Source organism: Nycticebus coucang, chromosome 3 (genome assembly GCF_027406575.1).
Source record: "Nycticebus coucang isolate mNycCou1 chromosome 3, mNycCou1.pri, whole genome shotgun sequence".
NCBI classification, from domain to species: Eukaryota; Metazoa; Chordata; class Mammalia; order Primates; family Lorisidae; genus Nycticebus; species Nycticebus coucang.
This window is the reverse complement of record NC_069782.1, coordinates 92,427,469-92,448,900: the sequence shown is the minus strand read 5'-3', so window position 1 is coordinate 92,448,900 and position 21,432 is coordinate 92,427,469. Positions and strand designations below refer to the sequence as shown.

Genomic DNA, 21,432 nt, shown 5'->3' with positions numbered 1-21,432 from the left:
ACAAAGAGACATAAAGGAATTTAGTAGGGTGATGAAAACATTCTATATCTTTATTGTGGTAGTGTAATATTATGGAATGTCAGTACTCATTGAATTCTGCCTCTAAAAGTGGTGAATTTTTCTGTACATAAATTAAACCTCAATAAATCAAACATCAAAACAAGTTCTTCCTCTAGCCTTTCTCAGAAAACAACTGAAGCAGCACCTGGCACAGTTCATGCCTGTGATCCCAGCACTCTGGGAGGTGGGTGGATTGCTTGAAGTCAGGAGTTCAAGACTAGCCTGAGTAAAAGCAAGACCCTGTATCTGCTTTAAAAAAAAAAGGAAAGGAAGAAAAGAAGAATTCCTAGATGTTGTGGCAGGCACCTGTAGTCCCAGCTACTCGAGAGGCTGAGGCAAGAGGATCTCTGGAGCCCAAGAGTTTTGAGGTTGCTGTGAGCTATGATGTCACAGCACTCTACCCAGGGGGACAAAGTGAGACTCTGTCTCAAAAAAAAGAAAGAAAGAAAAAAAAAAGAAAAGAAAACAACTGAAGGGTATTCACCATCAAAAACTAAGGTGTACACTGAGAAAGAGAAGGACCGTGAGATACAGGAGAGAGAGAATCCAATATGGAAAAGAAAAATTCCCAAGATGTGAGTTAACTTTATTCCAAGAAATAGCCATGCAAGAAGATTAGAAAATCCAACCATTCTAAACTAGAGAAGGGAGAAGGGTTCTAGGAGAGAGTTCCTCCAAGGAAAAATTGAAATCGATAGAATGGTTTTGGGATGAATGGGTGATAAGCACACAGAAAACAGAGCAAACTAAAGAGGTATTTATTAGCTCTGGAGAATTATAAGAAATTGCATAAGAAAGGAATTTAATCATAGTTCTCAGCTGACTCAGCGATGAGTGATATTTATAAACTTACATCAGGTAAAAGCCAAAAATTATTGTAAACAAAATGTTAAAATAATAAGACCACAGGAGAGAGATTCTTGTGTGTACATATGTGTATTGGGGGAGTGTATGACTAAAAGATTTTTTTAATGCCAGATGAAATGGCTAGACGAGTAAAAGTTATTTTCCCTGGGGAGTTAGAATTGGGTTTTAGTTTGGGGATAAACTACTTTTCATCATAAGTAATGTAGAACACTTTTAATTATTTAATACATACTATTGTTTTTCAAAAGCATTTATTTTTAGGCTCAGCACCATAGCACAGTGGTTATGGTGCCAGCCACATACACCAAAGTTGGCAGATTCGAACCTGGTCTGGGCCAGCTAACCAACAATGACAACTGCAACAAAAACAGCTAAGTGTTGTGGCGGGCGCCTGTAGTCCCAGCTACTTGAGAGGCTGAGGCAAGAGAATCACTTGAGCCCAAGAGTTGGAGGTTATTGTGAGCTGCGATGCCACGGTACTCTACCAAGGGCAACATAGCGAGACTCTGTCTCAAAATAAATAATATTTAAAAAAAATTTTTAAAGTGTTTATTTTTAAAGCTTCATTTGAAAGACACTTTATCTGAAAATCTCTGTTATATGAAATAACTTTTCTCAGTAATACCTGATAAATAAGGCAACAATGGGTTAAAAATACATAAAATGAGTTTTTCCTGATGCAAGACCCGTAAGTGAAGATGAGTAACTATTCTTAGTTACTCTGAGTAAGGTTTGGAGCCAGGAGTGTCCAATCTTTTTTGCTTATCTGTGGTGTCAGAGATCATGAAAATTAATTATAGCCTTTTTTTTTTTTTTTGCTCATCAGCTTTCATTAGTGTGCCTGTATTTAATGTGTGGCCCAAGAAAACTCTTCTTCCAATTTGTGGCAGAGAAGAGAAAAGGTTGGACAACTCTGCTGAAATATCTTTCTCTTCTTTCATATTTCATGTCTTTTTGTTTGTTTGTTTGTTTGTTTGAGACAGTCTCATTACGTCGCCCTCAGTAGAGTACCATGGAGTCACAGCTCACAGCAACCTCGAACTCTTGGGCTTAAGTGATTCTCTTGCCCCAGCCTCCCAAGTAGCTGGGACTACAGGCGCCTGCCACAACACCAGCTATTTTGTTGTAGTTGTTGTTGCAGTTGTCATTGTTGTTCAGCTGGCCCAGGCTGGATTCAAACCCACCAGCCTCAGGGCATGTGGCCAGCACTGTAACTGTTGTGCTATGGGGATTGAGTCCAGATATATATATATTAAAAGTCACATTTGAGTTCTGATTGTCTAGATTCTGAAATGAGCTCATCATGGAAGAAGTGGACCTTTTCCTCACTGTCTTTTCTAGGCAGACCTGTATCCAGGGTTTGCTACCTATAGGATGGGCGGAAAAGGTTATTTCTTCTTTCTGGAGAACCATGACTAGGAATCACAGACAATAAACAGGTTCTGATAAATGGAGTACTTTGTGAAACTGGTATTTTCCCCAGGTTTTCCAAATATCATCTTCTAAAAAAAGTAAAGTTATATATAAAGCAATTTTACAGTCATTATTAGAACAGCATCTTATTGAAAAGGGTGGTATCATTTCTGTACGTCTACTTCTCTTCGGTTCAAAAACAAATTTTTTTCTGTTTTCAGCGTTCCTAGAATCCCATGGGCCTTTGCCATGACAGAAGTATGTGGCATGATTCTTTGCTATATTTGGCTCCTGGTTCTTCTTCTTCACAAACACAGGTACCTCAGCTATTCCATCAAAAGACTGAAAATGTTTTAACTCTATTACGTCAAGGTCGTCAAACTTTGTCTCTTCCTTTGTAGTTTCCTTGTTATTTTCTTTCTCTAGTCAGTGTGACACAAAGGAAAATGTTTTGAGTTTGACCAACAAAAGAGCCAGCCTAAGATAATACCTCCGTGTTTAGTAATACTGTGAATGTATCTTGTAGCTAAATATCAGAGATGGGAGTGATCAGCCATGGGCCAGCCTTTGCCAGTCTGACCTTACCTCTCTTTAGAAACAAACTGGAAATGTCACTTCCTATGGAAGGGTAGAAACTTCTCCAAGGACAGTCTTTGGTCAAATGTTTAGATGGAAGAAATTGTTTTCTGCTTGGAGGAGGTCTATTAAAAAAGAGATTATTTTGGGTGGCACCTGTGGGTCAGTGTGTAGGGTGCTGGCCCCATATACCGAGAGTGGTGGATTTGAACCTGGCCCTGGCCAAACTGCAACAAAAAATAGTCGGGCGTTGTGGCGGGTATCTATAATCCTAGCTACTTGGGAGGTTGAGGCAAGAGAATCGCTTAAGCCCAAAAGCTGGAGGTTGCTGTGAGCTGTGATGCTACAGTATTCTACAGAGGGCGACAAAGTGAGACTCTCTAAAAAAAATAAATAAATAGACATTATTTTGTACAATATGCACATCTAGTCCATGTGGTTTACTTCAGATGGAATAGGAAGTTGCTAAATAATGAAAGTGCTTCTTGGCACTTTCACCAAAAATACAAAGAGAAGATTTTTTTAATTAAAAAAGAAAGGAAACATAAGGGGGAACTCCTTTCCTACTTTAATGGGGAGAAATTGCTTGATTTAAGTAAAAAATAGGCATAGTGAGCAAAAATTTACAAGTAAAATTTGTAGATATCTACTGTTGTGGACTTTGGAATGCACTGGAGAAGGATAAGGGCACTGTGTTGAGTTTTTGATCTTCTGTCCTTACTAGGAAATGCTTGAGGTAAACCACAGTGATGGGCTGTAGGTTCTAAGCAGCAGTTATTTCAGTGCCTTGAAGTGAAAAGAAAGGTTGTGATTGTTGTTCTCACACTTTGAGGCCATTTTGCACCTCATTCTCTGCCATTCTGTCCTGTTTCACAGTAATCTTTTTAATTCTGGGTTGCTTACAACCAGAGGTGGTTTAAAAACATGTGTCTTACTATTGGTTTCTGGCTAATTTTGCCTCACAAAATCCCATGGATTTGAATTCGTCTGTTCTTCAAAACAGGGATTAATCTTATAGGAAACCTTGATAGATTTAGTAAAGCATAGGAGTGGCTAGTTAAATGCAGTGTTAATGTTTACTTAGTCAGAAAAGTGTTTCTAATAGCATTTGTACCACTTGCATTAGAATCACCTGGGTGCTTGTTAAAATGCAATTCCTAGACTCTGAAAGGTGTCCACACCTAGCCTTGTGTTCAGTGCTTTTTTTTTTTTTAAGGGAAAAGGAGCAGTTTGAAAATGTGTGAAGTGTGGTCCCTCTCTTCAAAAATCTTAGTCTGTTTTGGTTTAAGACATTTGAAGAAATAATACAATAGTACAAGTGATGTCACAGTGCAGCTCATAATTACCCAATGATAGTTATTCAAAAATTTTATTTGATATGTACTTAACATAAAACTTAATATTTATTGAAAACTTGGTATTTTATAGTGTAAGTTTAAGTTAGGAGAAATTGCAAAGAATATTAGATAACTACTATCATTAACCAATTAATGATATTATTAAGCAAAAAATCCCTACAGTCACAGGTGTTTGACTTTACCTCTTTTTTTTTTTTTTTTGAGACAGTCTCACTATGTCGCATTTGGTAGAGTACCACATGTAGCTATTTAAATTAACTAAAATATGGCCGGGCATGGTGGCTCACGCTTGTAATCCTAGCACTCTGGAAGGCTGAGGTGGGTGGATTGCCTGAGCTCACGGGTTTGAGACCAACCTGAGTAAGAGCAAGACCCCTGTCTCTAAAAAATAGCCAGAGGTTGTAGCAGGCACCTGTAGTCCCAGCTACTTGGAAGGCTGTGGCAAGAGAATCCCTTAAGCTCATGAGTTTGAGGTTGCTGTGAGCTATGACGCCAAGACACTTTACCAAGGTTGACAAAATGTTCTGTCTCAAAAAAAAAAAGAAAAAGGCTCAGTGCCTGTAGCACAGTGGTTATGGCCACGTACATCGAGGCTGGTGGTTTTGAACCCAGCCCAGACCAGCTAAACAACAATGACAATTGCAACAAAAAAATAGCTGGGCATTGTGGAGGGCACCTGTAGTCCCAGCTACTTGGGAGACTAAGGCAAGAGAATTGCTTAAGCCCGAGAGTTGGAGGTTGCTATGAGCTGTGATGCCATGGCACTCTACTCAGGGCAACATAGTAAGACTCTGTTTAAAAAAAATAGAGCAAGACCTTGTCTCTAAATAGCTGGGCATTGTGGCGGGCACCTGTAGTCCCAGCTGCTCGGGAGGCTGAGGCAAGAAAATCGCTTAGCCCAAGAGTTTGAGATTGCTGTGAGATATGATGCAAGGGCACTCTACGAAGCGCGACAGAGTGACACTCTGTCTTAAAAAAAATTAATTAACTCATTAATTAACTACAATAAAATTAAAAATTTAATTTTAGTATATGTGCTGCCGAAGCGAGCACTAAAATTTAAAATTTAATTTGCCAGTCACACTAGTCACATTTCAAGTCCTCAAGAGCCATATATAGATAGCTCATTGGACAGTGTATAGAACACGTCCATCATTGCAGGGAGTTCTATCAGAAAATAAAGCAACGATCTCTTAAATTTCCATCTTCTTCAAAAAGTCTACTAGTTTTTCTGCTTGCTCTCCCTTTAAGTAAACAGTCAATGCCTAGAGTTTTTTGATTTGTTTTCTTCTGATCTTTGCCCTTTTTGGTCGCTGTGTTCACAGGTCAATTCTCCTGCGAAGGCTCTGTAGTCTGATGGGCACTGTATTCTTGCTTCGCTGCTTTACCATGTTTGTGACCTCCCTCTCCGTGCCAGGACAGCACCTGCAGTGTACTGGAAAGGTAGCCTGCTACCTTCTTTATCACTCTTTCTTCTTGTTCTTCATGGTTTGGTGGCACAATATATGTAATAGGTCTAAGATTTTGCTTTTAGTATTAAAATGTGCTTTATGGTATTTGCAATACTTGCAATCAACCTATAGAAATAAATAATTTGGTAAAAATCTTAAGCCAAAATCTACCTCCCTGTTATTTCTGTCCATTGATAGTTCTATGCTGTGAAATTATAGAAAAAAGTGTCTTTCAGTTATTTTGCTTTACATTTTCCCTTTCCAACCATCCTCAGCTTCTTTGAAATTCTTCGTATGGCATGCTCTGGTCCCTTCACTGTTCTCATCACTCCTTTTTAAAAGATGTTGCAGTTTGACCATATCCCATTAAAAATATAGAACCCAGCATCCCAAACTTTACTCTTGGCTCAGTGCCTATAGCTCAGCAGCTAGGGCACCAGCCACATACATCTGGGCTGGCGGGTTCGAACCTGGCCCAGGCCTGCCAAACAATAATGACAACTACAACAAAAAAAAATAGCCAGTAGTGGGCGCTTGTAGTCCCAGCTACTTGGGAGGCTGAGGCAAGAGAATCGCTTAAGCCCAAGAGTTGGAGGTTGATGTGAGCTATGACGCCATGGCACTCTACTAAGGGTGATAAAGTGAGACTCTGTCTCAAAAAAAATAAAAATAAATAAACTTTACTCTTTCTGAGATATACAAAGTAATGGCTAATTTTTGGTTTTTGTCTTATACTTTGTAGCTTGTAGTTTTGGCATACTACAGACATCTCTTCTAGTTAAACTGAGAGATGAGAAATTTGGGGGACAAAAATAGGGAATTATAGATTACTTTAAAAAACAAACTCTGAAATTACCTGTACTTTATATACAAAATTGGCTGTTGTGACTCATTGAATGTATTATCCTATTTTTCTAGGACTCTGTGCTTTAGTTCTGTGTTTCTAAATATTCTGATGTATGTGTTAACACTGCTGTTATTTTAATGTATTTGTAACAACATTCAAGTTCAGTCCTTACACTGTAATATAAATAGCTGAAATGACAACAAGGGAAGCTTAAGCAGCCCAAGGAGATCAAGAGCTAAAAATGTACCTCTGAGCTAAATGATGACAAAACTTTCTTTGGGTATTAGGAATGCTTAGCCTGACCTGTAAGAAAGGGGACCACTCAGGATTTCATGTAAAGGAAATGTTTTATTTCTCTTTTCTTTTCTTTCTTTTTTTTTTTTGTTGCCCTTCTGTGGTGTCACAGCTCACAGCAACCTGAAACTCTTGGGCTTAAGCGATTCTCCTACCTTGGCCTCCTAAGCAGCTGGGACCACAGGGACCTGCCACAACACCTGGCTATTTTATGTTGCAGTTGTCATTGTTGTTTAGCAGGCTCGGGCTGACTTAGAACCTGCTACCTTGGTGTATGTGGCTGGCACCACAACCACTGTGCCACAGGTGCCAAGCCTGTATTCATTTTTTTTTTATTAACTATTATGGATACTTGTCTCTAAATTTTTATTTTTTAATTTTACTATTTATAAACAATCCTGCAGTAAACATTCTTATACAATTTGTGCTTTCGTACTTAATTATCTCCTTAAGATAACTTATTGGTAGCCGGGCGTTGTGGTGGGTGCCTGTAGTCCCAGCTACTCGGGAGGCTGAGGTAAGAGAATCGCTTAAGCCCAGGAGCTGGAGGTTGCTGTGAGCTGTGTGATGCCACGGCACTCTACCTAGGGCCGTAAAGTGAGACTCTGTCTCTACAAAAAAAAAAAAAAAAAGATAAATTATTGGTAATAGAATTATGGAATTAAAGGGCATGAACATTAAAAAATGTGATGTAAGGGGTGCCTGTAGCTCAGTGGTTAGGGCGTTGGCCACATGCTCTAGGGCTGGTGACTTTGAACCCAGTCCAGGCCTGCTAAACAAACAAACAAACAAAAAATATTCGGGCATTGTGGTGGGCACCTGTAGTCCCAGCTTGGGAGGCTGAGGCAAGAGAATCCTTTGAGCCCAAGAGTTTAAGATTCTGTGAACTATGATGCCACAGCACTCTACCGAGGGTGACAAAATAAGACTCTGTCTCAGTAAAAAAACATACATAAAAACAATGTGGCTTGGCTCCTGTAGCTCAGTGGGTGGGGCGCCGACCACATACACCCAGGCTGGCGGGTTTGAACCTGACCCAGGCCAGCTAAACAACAATGACAACTGCAACAAAAAAATAGCCGGGGGTTGTGGCGGGCACCTGTAGTCCCAGCTATGTGGGAGGCTAAGGCAAGAGAATGGCTTTAGCCCAGGAGTTGGAGGTTGCTGTGAGCTGTGACATCACAGCACTCTACCCAGGCTGTCAACTTGAGGCTCTGTCTTTAAAAAAAAAGAAAAGAAAAGACAAGGTATAGAAATTTACTTTGTGTTTCTAGAAATTTTAAAAAACAGGCATGTTCTTGGTTCTGTCCCCAGATTCCTTACTTTTGGGAATGCAATTTTAAGCAACTAATTTATTACACTGAAAATGCCTTATGGAATTTACTGTAAGAGATTTGATTGCTAGTTACTGTCATCCTAACTTTCTATTTTTAACGATCACTGCAAATAATACAGGTCAATAAGTAGGTTATAATTCAAAGCAATTAACGTTTTTTAGGGCAGATTTGAACAGAAATATTCATATATAACCAAATGATAATGAAAAGTAGTCATTAGAGACAGAAAAGGGGCTGTCCAGACCATAGAGGGATGGTTTCTAATTTATTTCTGTGGCACATGTTGCAGCCCTTTGCACATGTAGCCCTCTCTTCAGTGGCTGGCCCACAATTAAATCCCTCAGCTATAAGAAATTCTGTTTTTAGTGTAAAAAGCTTACATTTGTCTGCTTTAAAAATCTCTCCTACTTGATTAGCATACTATTTTGAGGAAATTGTTCATATCATGTACAAAAACAAATTCAAGATAGATTAAGGATATAAAATATAAAGAATAAGATCATAAAAATATCAGACACCACCTTTCATTAATCAGAATGGGAATGCTGGCAAGAAAGTGGGAAAACTGATATGCATGCATGTTGGTAGTAGTGAAGAACTCATCTCTTCAAGTGAGGATTTAAGCAATATACATCACTTTTTTTTTTTTTTTTTTGGGAGACAGAGTCTCACTGTGTCGCCCTCGGTACACTGCTGTGGCATCACAGCTCACAGCAACTTCCAACTCTGGAGCTTAGGCGATTCTCTTGCCTCAGCCTCCCGAGTAGCTGAGACTACAGGCGCCCGCTACAACACCCTGGGCCGGGTTTGAACCCCCCAGCCCTGGTGTATGTTGTGGGTGTCCTACTTGCTGAGCTACAGGCACCGAGCCTATTTTATCTTCTTAAGAGTAACATCTCAGGGCCAGGCATGATGGCTCACACCTGTAATCCTAGCACTATGGGAGGCTGAGGTGGGTAGATTGCCTGAGCTCACAGGTTTGAGAACAGCCTGAGCAAGAAGAGAGACCCTGTCTCTAAAAATTGCCGAGCATTGTGGTGGGTACCTGCCGGCCCAGCTACTTGGGAGGCCGAGGCAAGAGAATCACTTGAGCCCAAACATTGAGGTTGCTGTGAGCTATGATGCCACGGCACTCTACTGAGGGTGACCACATAAGACTCTGTCTCAAAAAAAAGAATATCATTTCTAACCCTATACTCATTAAAGACCATGGAAGAGCCAAACTATGTGCATGTGTTTGGTACCTTCTCTTTTTCTCTGTTAATAAATGATACTTCCTCTCTTTCCCTCAACTGAGGCAGAAAGGGAAAGCTGGGCAGTGTATCAACAGATGAGATTCCTAATGAGATTTTGGGAGTCTAAGGTTGTGTCTTTTGGTCATTAGCCATAGTAGAATCTTTAAGACATGGGGCTTTGGATTTGGACTCCTTGGATTCAGATCTTGCTTGTGTTACTAGCTGTGTGACCTCTTTAAGGCTTCTCATCTGCACAGTTGAATCACTTCATGGCATCGTTGTAGAAGTTAAATGCAATAACACATAAAGTACTTAGCAGCATGGCTTGCACCTAGTAAATACATATAAAATTTTAGCAACTTTTTGTATCATTATTGTCATGTATTAAATGCCTTTTTAAAAGTGACTATCCCTTTTTTTAAAAGGCAACTATCACTCAAACTCTTCCTCAGAATAAATTTTTTTTTTAATCTTAAGTGTAGGAGTTGGAATTAGGTTTGGTTGCTGATAACTAGATATTCAAAATGACTATGGTTTAATAAGCACCCAGTGGTTTTTTCTCTTTCATAAAAGAAATCTACACTACCGTGGTGGCTTGGGCTTGTAATCCCAGCTACTTGCGAGATGGAGGCAGAAGGATCTCTTGAGTCCAGGAATTCAAGGCTGCTGTGAGCTGTGATCAATCTATACTACAGCCTGAGTAACAGAGCAAGACTCTGTCTCCTTAAAAAAAAAAAAAAAAAAAAAAGCTAAAAGTAGGCATTCCAGATCTGGCATGTTAACTTTATGGAGTCATTAAAGAAAAAAACAAAACAAAACAAAACTCGTATGATTCTTCTGTTTTTCTTCTCTACTATCCTATATTTGGCTTGTATATTCAAAGCCATTTTGTGGTCCAAGCTGGCTGCTGGAGCTTCAACTATCCTGAGTCTGAGTTGTAGGCTAGAAGAAGGAAAGGAGAAAAGGTAGAAAGACTTCCTCTAAGTTGTTGTCTCTTTCCTTGATAAATAGCCTTTCCAGAAATCCTTTCTACTTCTATTTACATTTTATTTTACAGAAATTAGTCACATGGCCACACGGGGCTACAAGGGAAGCTGGGAAATGCAATGTTTTGGTTGGGTTTATTGCTACCTCAGTATATTTGAAATTCTGTTATCAGTGAAGAAGGGAAGAATGAATATTGAATGGTAGCATTGATCTTTGTTGTAGCCTATTTCTTTTTGGCAAGAACAGCCAAGCAAACACTACTGTGATACTGTGTTAAAAAGTTGGAGATGTTTTTGTGTTATAATGGCCTATTTATTGTAAAGGAACTCCTAGTAGAGGAGTTTGAATTAGTGATTTCATTTAATTACCAAAATATTTCTGAGTACAATCAAACTTTACCCACCCTTTCTTGAAATCTTCCCAGAATTAGACTGAGGGCTTGGTTGCTTCTACTTAATCAATTCTAAATCCTATTTCTAAGTCATTCAGCATTTGAATTTCAGCAGGAATGGATGTTGGGAAGCTCTCACCTTCCTAAGCATTTCAAGCACTAATTCCTAGCTTTCTTTATAGATATATGGCAGTGTATGGGAGAAATTACATCGGGCCTTTGCCATTTGGAGTGGCTTTGGTATGACCTTGACTGGTGTTCACACTTGTGGAGATTACATGTTCAGTGGCCACACAGTTGTCCTGACTATGCTGAATTTCTTTGTCACCGAATGTAAGTATCTCTGCGTACTTCTGTGCATATCAGATAACTAGCTGCAGAAGAGTCTGTGGGAAAGATGTTGGGCAACACAGCCTGACCTAAGAAACATGTGAGTGAGAAGCATTAGAAAGAACGCAGTTTTGGGCGGCGCCTGTGGCTCAGTCGGTAAGGTGCCGGCCCCATATACCGAGGGTGGCGGGTTCAAACCCAGCCCCGGCCAAACTGCAACCAAAAAATAGCCGGGCGTTGTGGTGGGCGCCTGTAGTCCCAGCTACTCGGGAGGCTGAGGCAAGAGAATCGCTTAAGCCCAGGAGTTGGAGGTTGCTGTGAGCTGTGTGAGGCCACGGCACTCTACTGAAGGCCATAAAGTGAGGCTCTGTCTCTACAAAAAAAAAAAAAGAACGCAGTTTTAAAATGATCTTTCTGTCCTTTTCCTAGATACACCAAGAAGCTGGAATTTTCTGCATACTTTATCCTGGGTTCTCAACCTCTTTGGAATCTTCTTCATTTTGGCTGCCCATGAACATTATTCCATTGATGTGTTTATTGCCTTTTATATCACAACAAGACTCTTTTTGTACTACCATACTCTGGCCAATACCAGAGCCTATCAGCAGAGTAGGAGAGCAAGGATTTGGTTTCCCATGTTTTCTTTTTTTGAATGCAATGTTAATGGCACTGTACCTAATGAATATTGTTGGCCATTTGCAAAACCAGCAATAATGAAAAGACTAATTGGATGAAGACTGTATCTTTGTAATGAGTTCCAGATTAAATATGCAGTAGTTGAAAATGAATAACTTCACTTTCTCCCCCTAGGTTGTTCCTGTATGCCTTGCTTATTGGCTTATATGTTGACAAAGTAAAGTTTCCTGTTCTGAGCAAGGCTCTGATTATAAGAAACAAGAAGGAATATTCCAGAGTCCTTACATAGCTGTTTGAACAGAAAACTTAAGTAGATGTTTTCTGCACTTTCTTTTTAGGAAGACTTAATGTTGTGATTGAAGTTAGGCTGTTCCTCTTACCTGTTAAGTATTTGCTTATTAAACTTAAGCAAATCAACTTAATCAGTTTGCTGGTTGAGGGATTTTTATTGATTTCCAGTAGGACTGTAGTCAAATATTTTTCAAAGCTCCTTATTATTATCAAAAGGAAAAACCATACCACATGAGCAATACTTGTTCTTTGTATTACTCTCTGTGTCAGTTTAAAAAATGCACTCTGGAAAGTAATCTGTTTTATTGACAAATAGTTTTTGCCTTCTGAATCATCTTTAAGCAAAGTATGCTGAGCATACCAGGATGCCTGGAAAAGAAAAGCATGAAAGGGGCCATACATGAGGTGGCAGAGTATACAGATGAACAAGCCATCCGTCTCCTCAGTCATGCAAATGTAGGGCTAGCATTTTTCACCAAAGATGCAACAAAAGATGCAGTTCCTATTTTGTTCTGAGGGTGCAGTATGACCATCAGTAAGTATTCATGAGGGGAAAATGGCTGGATCCATAAGAATAAATCGGCTTAATGTTAGTAGTATAGTTACCTGGAACAATTTTTGTGTTATAGTTGTTAGATAGATGACAGCCTAATTTTATGGTTTTATAATGATGTTATTTAGTGAGCCAAATAGTAATGTTTTACCAGATGTTAAAGTTCTTATGTCGTTAAGTATGGATGCATGCATACAAAGAATTTTTCCTCCTTCTGAAAAGAAATTTATAGCAAGTTGCAGGCATAACATAGATTTTTGATTTTTGAAATTTCTCATTCTTGGCCATCTGAGGTAAGCAGTTTCAGCGATATTTGGATACAAAAAGGTGTTGTTTTTTTCTTTTTAAATATAAGTGTGTATATACATTCTTTCTAATCTTAATTTGGCAGTCAGGACATAATATAATTTAACTGCCATTTACAATGCTAGAAATTTAGTACCCTAAGTAATTTCACCTCAGTGATAACATTTGTCACCTTACTTTTAATGATTTTATATAATAGTTATGACAGTAGGATGGCTAAGGAATTGGAATTTGAGCCCCAACTAATGATCTTAGCTACTTAGAATATTAATTGTGTAGTTTTTACTTTCCATTTTAAAACGAGGAGTTAGAAAAGGTGCTGGCATACTGCAATCTGAAATACTGCAATCTGAAATTAGGCCATACAGAAGACACTTGCTTCTTCCTTAACTGAGGAAATACTTTATTTTTGCACTTTGAGTCATATTCCCACCCTGTATAAGCTACAGCTGAATGAATTGGGTAGGAAAGGAAATTATGCAGACAAGTTTCAGCCAGTGCTGAAGGACTCCAATTTGGGTCTGCTCTGAATATTATTTTTTATTTCTCATTTGAGAAAGGGCACGAGACAATTCATGTTGTATTATGCTTTTAAATTTCACACTTTAGAATCTTATAATATCTTAAATTATTGATTCTGTTATATGCTAGGAACAAAAATGCCAACATCTCATCTAAAGAAATACCATAATCATGAAAGGTGAAGGATGTTTTGTATGCCAGTTAAAACATAACTGTGGTTTGTTTAATCTTTTGAGGTCAAAAGATTTTTTTTGTTTGTTTGTTTTTGTTTTTGGCCAGGGCTGGGTTTGAACCCACAACCTCCGGCATATGGGGCCGGTGCCCTACTCCTTTCAGCCACAGGCGCCGCCCTTTTTTTTTTTGTAAATGACAGAACAAGACTGAATTTAGCTAGGAATATTAAGCTAGGTGCCTTGGCTTGTACTCATAATCCTGGCTACTTGGGAGGCTGAGGTAAGAGGATCGCTTGAGCCCAGGAATTCAAGACCAGCCTGGGTGATATGGTGAGATCCTGTCTGCAGAAAAAAAGAAAAAGCATGCCAGTTGCAGTGTTGTGCCTTTAAGGCCCAGCTGTTCAGAGGCTGAGGCAGGAGGGTTGCTTGAGGCCAAGAGCCTAGAGAATGTAGTATGCTATTATCACACCTATTAATGGCCACTATGCTCTAACCTAAGCAACATAACAAGACCCCGTGATTTTAAAAAAGGTTAAATAGCTATTAACATCAGTCTTCTTCTTTCATATGGATTCTATTCTAAAACCTAATAGAGAAATTAATGTAAATAACTTTGCAGAGCTACTGACATTGAGAGTGCCTAACAACAGACTGCAATGAGGATTGTAAAATAACTTCACAACTTTGCATTTATTCATATCTGTTTTGCGAAAAAGGTAAGCTAGATTTATAATTTATTATTTTAATTATTACAAGGCAGTGTTTACATCAATCATCTCTAAAGTCTCTTTCTTGGAAAGCTTTGAGGCAAAATTATTTCAATTTTTCTTAAACATTAGACCTATATTTTAGTTGCTTTCTGTTTTGTCCAGAAATTTCCATATATTTATCTTTGTATTTTTTTCTTGTTAAAATTTAAACCACAGTGAAGATAGTATTTATGTTTACATTTTGGGTGTGAATGTGGCTAGGTAGAGAAGCTTCAGGCCTTGTATTTAGCTCTGCAGCTACAGGCTTATGAAAGGCTCACAGCACTGAGACTTTAGTATAGAAGGAACAAAAAGGTTTTTGGTTTGGGGATGTAAACTGGAGGTTATGTTGCAAGTCCTTCATGCATTTATTGTGTTCCTGAGAATGTGTTGCACTCCCCCCCACCTTTCCCTTCCTTCTTTATGTTTTTAAGACCAGGCAGGGTAGTGCTACTGAAGGGTGAGTGAAGTTTGTAGAGAGCAAGAGGTTTTGAAGAATCCAAATTTGCTGTTATCACCAAATAATTGAGGGAAAACTTTTTTGGCTGTGCTGCAGAATTCTCAACATGGCTATCATCTCCATAGTTCTCTGTAACCAGAATCGCTAGGGCAAAAATACAACTTTCATACTCTGTCTTATTTGTATCCTTTCAAATTAGGAAGCTATGAGCTTAGCCTTAGAACCAGTCAGTAAGTGTGGGCTATTAGCAAGAAAAACCCATTGACTGAAAGACAAAGAAACCTGTTGACTGAGAGACCTGCTGGTAGTGTGACTCTGACCCTGCAAGTGGTTTTTCCTACCCTATACCTGCCTAAATGTTATTACTAAGAATCCCAAAAGTCCTATAATTTGTAAATTTAGAACAGAGGAGCCAAATTCTTTTATAGCTGGTAAGATACAGTGTTTTTTAGGAACATCTGTTTGGAAAGCATTCATATATTCGTTAAGTCATATTCATAACACTAACCTGCTTTGACTGTATTCAGCAAAGGGTGATTTCATCATTATTTTCATAGTAAGCTTTTTAAAAAATTCTAGATCCAAAATGCTTAAGAATGTTAACCATATTCTTGTTTTAAACTCTCTGATTTAATGAATTTAATTCTTTAATAGCCTTTTTGTAGACTTGGGTTATCCTCTGCTAAAAGTAATTACAGTACAGTCATTTGTCATTTCTTTGACATATTCAGGCATTTGAGCCAAGAAAACTCTTGTTTTAGGATAATCCAATTACTTTCTTAAACAGTTTTGGTTTCATTAGCGAGTTTCAAAGCCAACAAAGCTTGTCAGTTTTAATGCCAGCTTTAGTTGGCAGTTTAGACAGTATTTATTAAAAGGTTACCCTGAATTACCCCTATACTTCTGTGGAGAAGAATTGTTGGTAACATTAAAGGTCAGAATGCTTCAGGTCCCCAGTTTGAATAGAAAGAGTTTAAGTTGGTTTTTGTTTGTTTCTTCTCTGTGTTTGAGTAGGTTTGAATGGCTAAGATTAATATGGAAGTAGATTTTGGTCTCCCTCTCACCTCTCCTGGGTTGAATGTCACCAATTTCACATAACTAAAATGTGACCAATTACTTTGTATCAGTTTGATACAAATATCTATGAAATCTATAAGACATGTTTCAGCTACCAATAAGTTATTTTTTAGAATACATTGTACCATGAATCAACCAAAGGCCTTTCTCTGTTCAGTTGCAGCATAAGAAAGGTTTGTGTCTGTATGGCAGAAGGAACATTATGTTAATTCATTGTTATTTCAGGTCTGTTTCAATGTGAACTACTGGGTTGTCTGGAGAATTGAACATAGCCAAGCATTATTATCAGTTAGTGAGATCATCTTTAAAATATTTAATTTTTAATTTTTAATTCAGAGACTCTATGGATAATTAGGACAATGAAGTATTTCTGATATGGAACAAAGGAAGTGGAAACTGGTATTTGATGGGGGAAGCAAAGTTACCTTGGTCTAAAATGGACATGTTTTATTTTGAGAATTCTACCTAAATGTCTCCCTATCCACAGAGAAACTAGTATTATTTGAAGATGTGAAAGTTCCTGTGGTAGCCATACTTGGAAGCACAGTATTGTACATAAGTAAATATCTTGATTCTAAATTAAATCCAGATTCAACTAATATATATTATTTTATATCTTTGTTGTATTAAAATGTTTTGAAACACTAAAAATAAAACATTTGAAAGTTGGATTGCAGTTAAATAATTTATTATTATTTAATAAATTTAAATAATATTTCTTATTTAAATAGCTTTGTGTTATTAAGGCAGCTGGTCATTTTGTTTTTCCTCCCGCAGCTATTTATCAATTTATTGTTTTTCTTTCTTTCTTTTTTTTTTTTTTATTAAATCATAGCTGTGTACATTAATGCAATCATGGGGCATCATACACTGGTTTTATATACAATTTTACATATTTTCATCACACTGGTCTATTTTTTGTACAGTGAATTTTAATGTTTGCAAATGATTGACCTCTGCAACTCTAAATGTCTAGTATCTAGTTCCTTGTATTTACTTACCCATAATTATCCACTACATAAGTGATTTACTCAGTCCCCTTCCTTTTCTGTAAACTAGGAAAGCAAGCTTCCTCAGGGTATTTAGAATAACTGTAAAATGTTGAGAGGAGGCCGAGACCAGCCTGAGCTAGAGTGAGACCTTGTCTCTAAAAATAGCCAGGTGTTGTGGCAGGCACCTGTAGTCCCAGCTACTCAGGAAGCTGAGGCAAGAAGATCACTGGAGCCCAAGAGTTTAAGTTTGCTGTAGGCCATGACACCATGGCACTCTATCGGGGTGACAAAGTCAGATTGTCTCCCCCGAAAAAGGAAGTTGAGAAGGAGAGAAGGGAAGCAAATAACTACTTATTCATGGATATATTAAAGTTTTTTAGGCTGGGTGCAGTGACTCATGCCTGTAATCCTATCAATCTAGGAGGCCGAGGTAGGTGGATTGCTTGAGCTCATAAGTTCAAGATCAGCCTGAGCAAAAGCAAGACCCCATCTCTACTGAAAATAGAAAAACTGGGGCAAGAGGATCTCTTGAGCCCGGGTTGGAGGCACTCTACTCAGGGCAACAACTTAAGACTCTGTCTAGGAAAAAAAAAAACAACTTTTTGTTTATTTTTGCTTTATTTAATTGTAGATTATGATGAACAAGAAAAGGTTTGTTAGGGCTAGCCCCGTAGACCTGAACCATGGAGTAGCTGGAATGCTAAGCATTGTCCCAAGTGCAGTCTGGCATCAGTTTAATACATGACTGAGCTTGCTGTGATTGCTGCTAATGTGTAGCCTCTGTAGTTCTGGTCCTGCTGGTTTAAGAACTCTGCAAAAGAATAGTACAGAACAGTCCTAGAGGGAGCTTGATAGAATAGCAGATGCTCTGGATTCAGACTCTGAGGACCTGGGTATGAGTTGCATTGCTACAACTAATTAAATCAGGTTTTTCTTCAAGCCTCCAATTAATCCTATATATTAAATGGAAAAAAATGCCTATCTCCTAGGTTGTATAAAGGTCCAGATTATAAAAGTACTGTAGAATTGCTGGCTCAGTATTGAATACGTAATGCTGAAATATTCGTTGAATTAAGTAAAACTCAATAAAGTAGAGCCTCTGCCCCAGTGAATTAATAATCTAGCTGGAAGATAGACATGTCTATCTCTTAAAGAGACATTCAGGTGCACATAGCCCAGTGGTTACAGCACCGGCCACATACACCGAGACTGGCAGGTTCGAACCCAGCCCGGGCCTGCCAGACAGCAATGACAATTGCAACAACAAAAATTGCTGGGTGTTGTGTTGGGTGCCTGTAGTCCCAGCTACTTGGGAGGCTGAGGCAAGAGGATCGCTTGAGCCCAGGAGTTTGAGGTTGCTGTGAGCTATAATGCCATAGCACTCCACTGAGAGGGCGACAAAGTGAGAATCTTTCTCAAAGGAAAAAAAGACATTCATTGCTTGAATAGATTGGTAGTTTTAAAACTGCTAGCTGAACATCTTTGGGGTAGGGAAAAGGAGGTGGAGCTTTCAGTTCACTCGTACCATTTTCTTTCTTTTGTGTGTGGGGGGCAGTCTCATATCGCCCTGGGTAGAGTGCTGTGGCATCACCTCTCACAGCAACCTCAAACTCTTGGGCTTAAGCAATTCTCTTGCCTCAGCCTCCCAAGTAGCTGGGACTACAGGTGCCCGCCACAATGCCCAACTATTTTTTGATTGTAGTTGTCATTGTTATTTGGCAGGCCTGGGCTGGAGTCAAACCCGCCAGCTCCATTATATGTGGCCAGTGCCCTAGCCGCTGAGCTACAGGCACCAAGCGTATTTTTTTTGTTGCAGTTGTTGTTTAGCTGGCCCGGGCTGGGTTCAAACCTGCCCGCCTGGGTGTATGTGGCTGGTGCCCTACCCACTGAGCTATGTGTGCCGCCCACTTATACCATTTTCATCCAGAGTTGGAGATGTTTACATTCGGCTTTCCTAGTAGACTTTCTCTTCAAACAGGGCTAGGATTAGGGAGGAAATATTTGGAAACCACTGAGGCAACAGACAAGTTTACACTATTCACCTATGATGACACCACTGCACTCTAACCCGGGAGAAAGAAAAAGCAAGACTGTATCTCAAAAAAAAAAAAAAAACAGAGATCTGCTTCATTCTTATTAATGGCAGCATTCTGTTGTACGTATGTCATACCTACTCATTTCCTGGAAGATGAACTTTTATATTGTTTACTATTCAGGCAATGCACATATCATGTTACTTTGTATTTATGCAAGTTAACCTTTAGAATAAATTTCAGAAAGTGAAGTTGTGGGGCGGCACCTGTGGCTCAAGGAGTAGGGTGCCGGTCCCATATGCCGGAGGTGGCGGGTTCAAACCTAGCCCTGGCCAAAAACCACAAAGAAAAAAAAGAAAGTGAAGTTGTTGGGTCAAAGGCTTTGTGCATTTTAAATTCTGTTAGGAAAAAAATTAATAAATTTTGTTAAGATATTGACAGGTTGGCCTCAAAAGAAGGGTATACCAATTTACCCTTCTAATGCATAAGTTTGCCTATTAATCTGCACCACTGCCAAAGCAACTTGTTACCAAGCTTTCTTATTTTTGCCAATCTTATAGGTTTAAAAAATGATATCTTGGGTGGAGCCTGTGGCGTAGTGGGTAAGATGCCACCCCATATACCGAGGGTGGCGGGTTCAAACTTGGCCTCGGCCAAACTGCAACAAAAAATAGCCGGCTGTTGTGGCAGGCGCCTGCAGTCCCAGCTACTCAGGAGGCTGAGACAAGAGAATCGCCTAAGCCCAGGAGCTGGAGGTTGCTGTGAGCTGAGATGCCATAGCACTCTACCAAGGGTAATAAAGTGAGACTCTTGTCTCTAATAAAAAAAGATATCTTAATTCCCTTTCTACAAAATTAAGTATCTTTTAAATGGAACTATAGAAAGGAGTGATGGAATGGTGACATCTTGGTTGATATGCAATCTTTTGGGAAGAATAAACTGCAGTCTGTGTCATATATTTTCTTAAAAGTCCATATAACTATAAGATGCAGTGAAAAAGAAAGATGGTTTAGCTGCCTGAGGAGTGTTTCTCCTGTTTAATTTGTTGCATAGTCTTTAACTTGATCATCACTCGCCATTGGACTCTTTCCTGAGCACTGGCAGGATGCTAAGTCCTGTTTAGTCCAAGGGATAGTCAGGAAGACTCAGTTTCTCTCTTTGTTTTAAAGTCCTATAAAGGGTAATGTTAATACCTGTCTGCCTGCCTGCCTGCCAGCAGTTATTATCAGCCCTACCGTCACCTGGGAGACATGCCAAGGACGCAGATTTGACTGCCCCAGGTTATGGGCTCCATCATAGATAATGTAGGATCTGAGGCATGGGAGATTTTTTTTTTTTTTTTAGAGACAGAGTCTCTATTGGTAGAGTGCTGTGGCATCACAGCCACCTCCAACTCCTGGGCTTAGGCGATTCTCTTGCCTCAGCTTCCCGAGTAGCTGGGACTACAGGTGCCCGCCACAACGCCCGGCTATTTTTTTGTTGTTGCAATTTGGCCAGGGCCAGGTTCAAACCCACCACACTTGGTATATGAGGCCAGTGCCCTACCCCCTGAGCCACAGGCACTGCCCTTGGAAGATGTTTTGAAAGAATATTTATTAAACATTTATTGAGTACCTATTCTATGTCAAGCCGTGTTTTAAGTTCTGATGCTTCAATGGAAAACAAAGTCCCTGCCTTCAGGAATCTTTCTAGACAATAAATAAATGTATAAGGAAGAAAACAACATCTCTGACAGCTGTCAACTAGTAAGTAGCCTGGAGGCAGTGGCATTCTCCTGCTGGACATAAACAATTTTATAGAGTATCAACATCAGATGAGGACTTCCTGTGACTCATGGATCATCTTCACTCATAATCATTCCTGAACAGCAGTAAAGACACTCTGCAAGCACAAAAATGACCATATATCCCTCTCTCCTGACCGACACATGTAACTATTGCTTTGCCCATTCATAAACATTAAGGTGATGAATTGCCACAGCTTTCTGAAATCACTCAGTCTAGAATAACAGCTTGATTCCTTGCTTTCTTGAACACCTAGCACAAGCTCACCCAGATCCTGGACTAGCCCCTCGGAACAACCTGTTACTGAGATTCCCTTCTGTTCATGGTGTTCAGTCTCTTGCTGTAGGAAGTTTAATAAAAACCTAACTTTGTCTTACCAAGGTGTGGTCATGGTGATCTTTGGGTGGTGGGAATTGACTTATCAGGTACCGAAAATACTATGACAAAATAAATAAATAGGGAACAGGTAAAAAGATAGAGAGTGGCAAGGAGTGCTCGCTTCCTGCAGAAGGCCTTCTGCAGAGGTGGCATTGGAGCAGAGGCCGTGACTGAAGTGTGGAAGGGGGGATTTTCATATCCAGGTTGGCGGGAATAGCAAAAGCACTGGCTCCCAGGCAGCCTTGGCACGTTCTGCAAACAATAAAGAGGCTGATTTGTCTTAAGAGTGGGCACAGGGCTCCGCGCCCGTAGCACAGTGGTTATGGTGCCAG

At 39.4% G+C, this 21,432-nt stretch overlaps 1 protein-coding gene across 3 annotated transcripts in view; it reads left to right on the top strand.

The window, feature by feature from the left end:
• The window catches only part of SAMD8 (sterile alpha motif domain containing 8), a 66,466-nt gene extending 47,971 nt beyond the window's left edge, over positions 1-18,495 (top strand). For all 3 annotated transcript variants that reach the window (XM_053584644.1, XM_053584643.1, XM_053584645.1), the window contains exons 3-6: positions 2,562-2,657; positions 5,600-5,717; positions 10,999-11,149; positions 11,576-18,495. In XM_053584644.1, coding sequence (XP_053440619.1) covers positions 2,562-2,657; positions 5,600-5,717; positions 10,999-11,149; positions 11,576-11,880 — 670 coding nt within the window. In that variant the 3' untranslated portion in view covers positions 11,881-18,495. The remainder of the gene's footprint in view (positions 1-2,561; positions 2,658-5,599; positions 5,718-10,998; positions 11,150-11,575) is intronic.
• Positions 18,496-21,432: the final 2,937 nt, after the last annotated feature.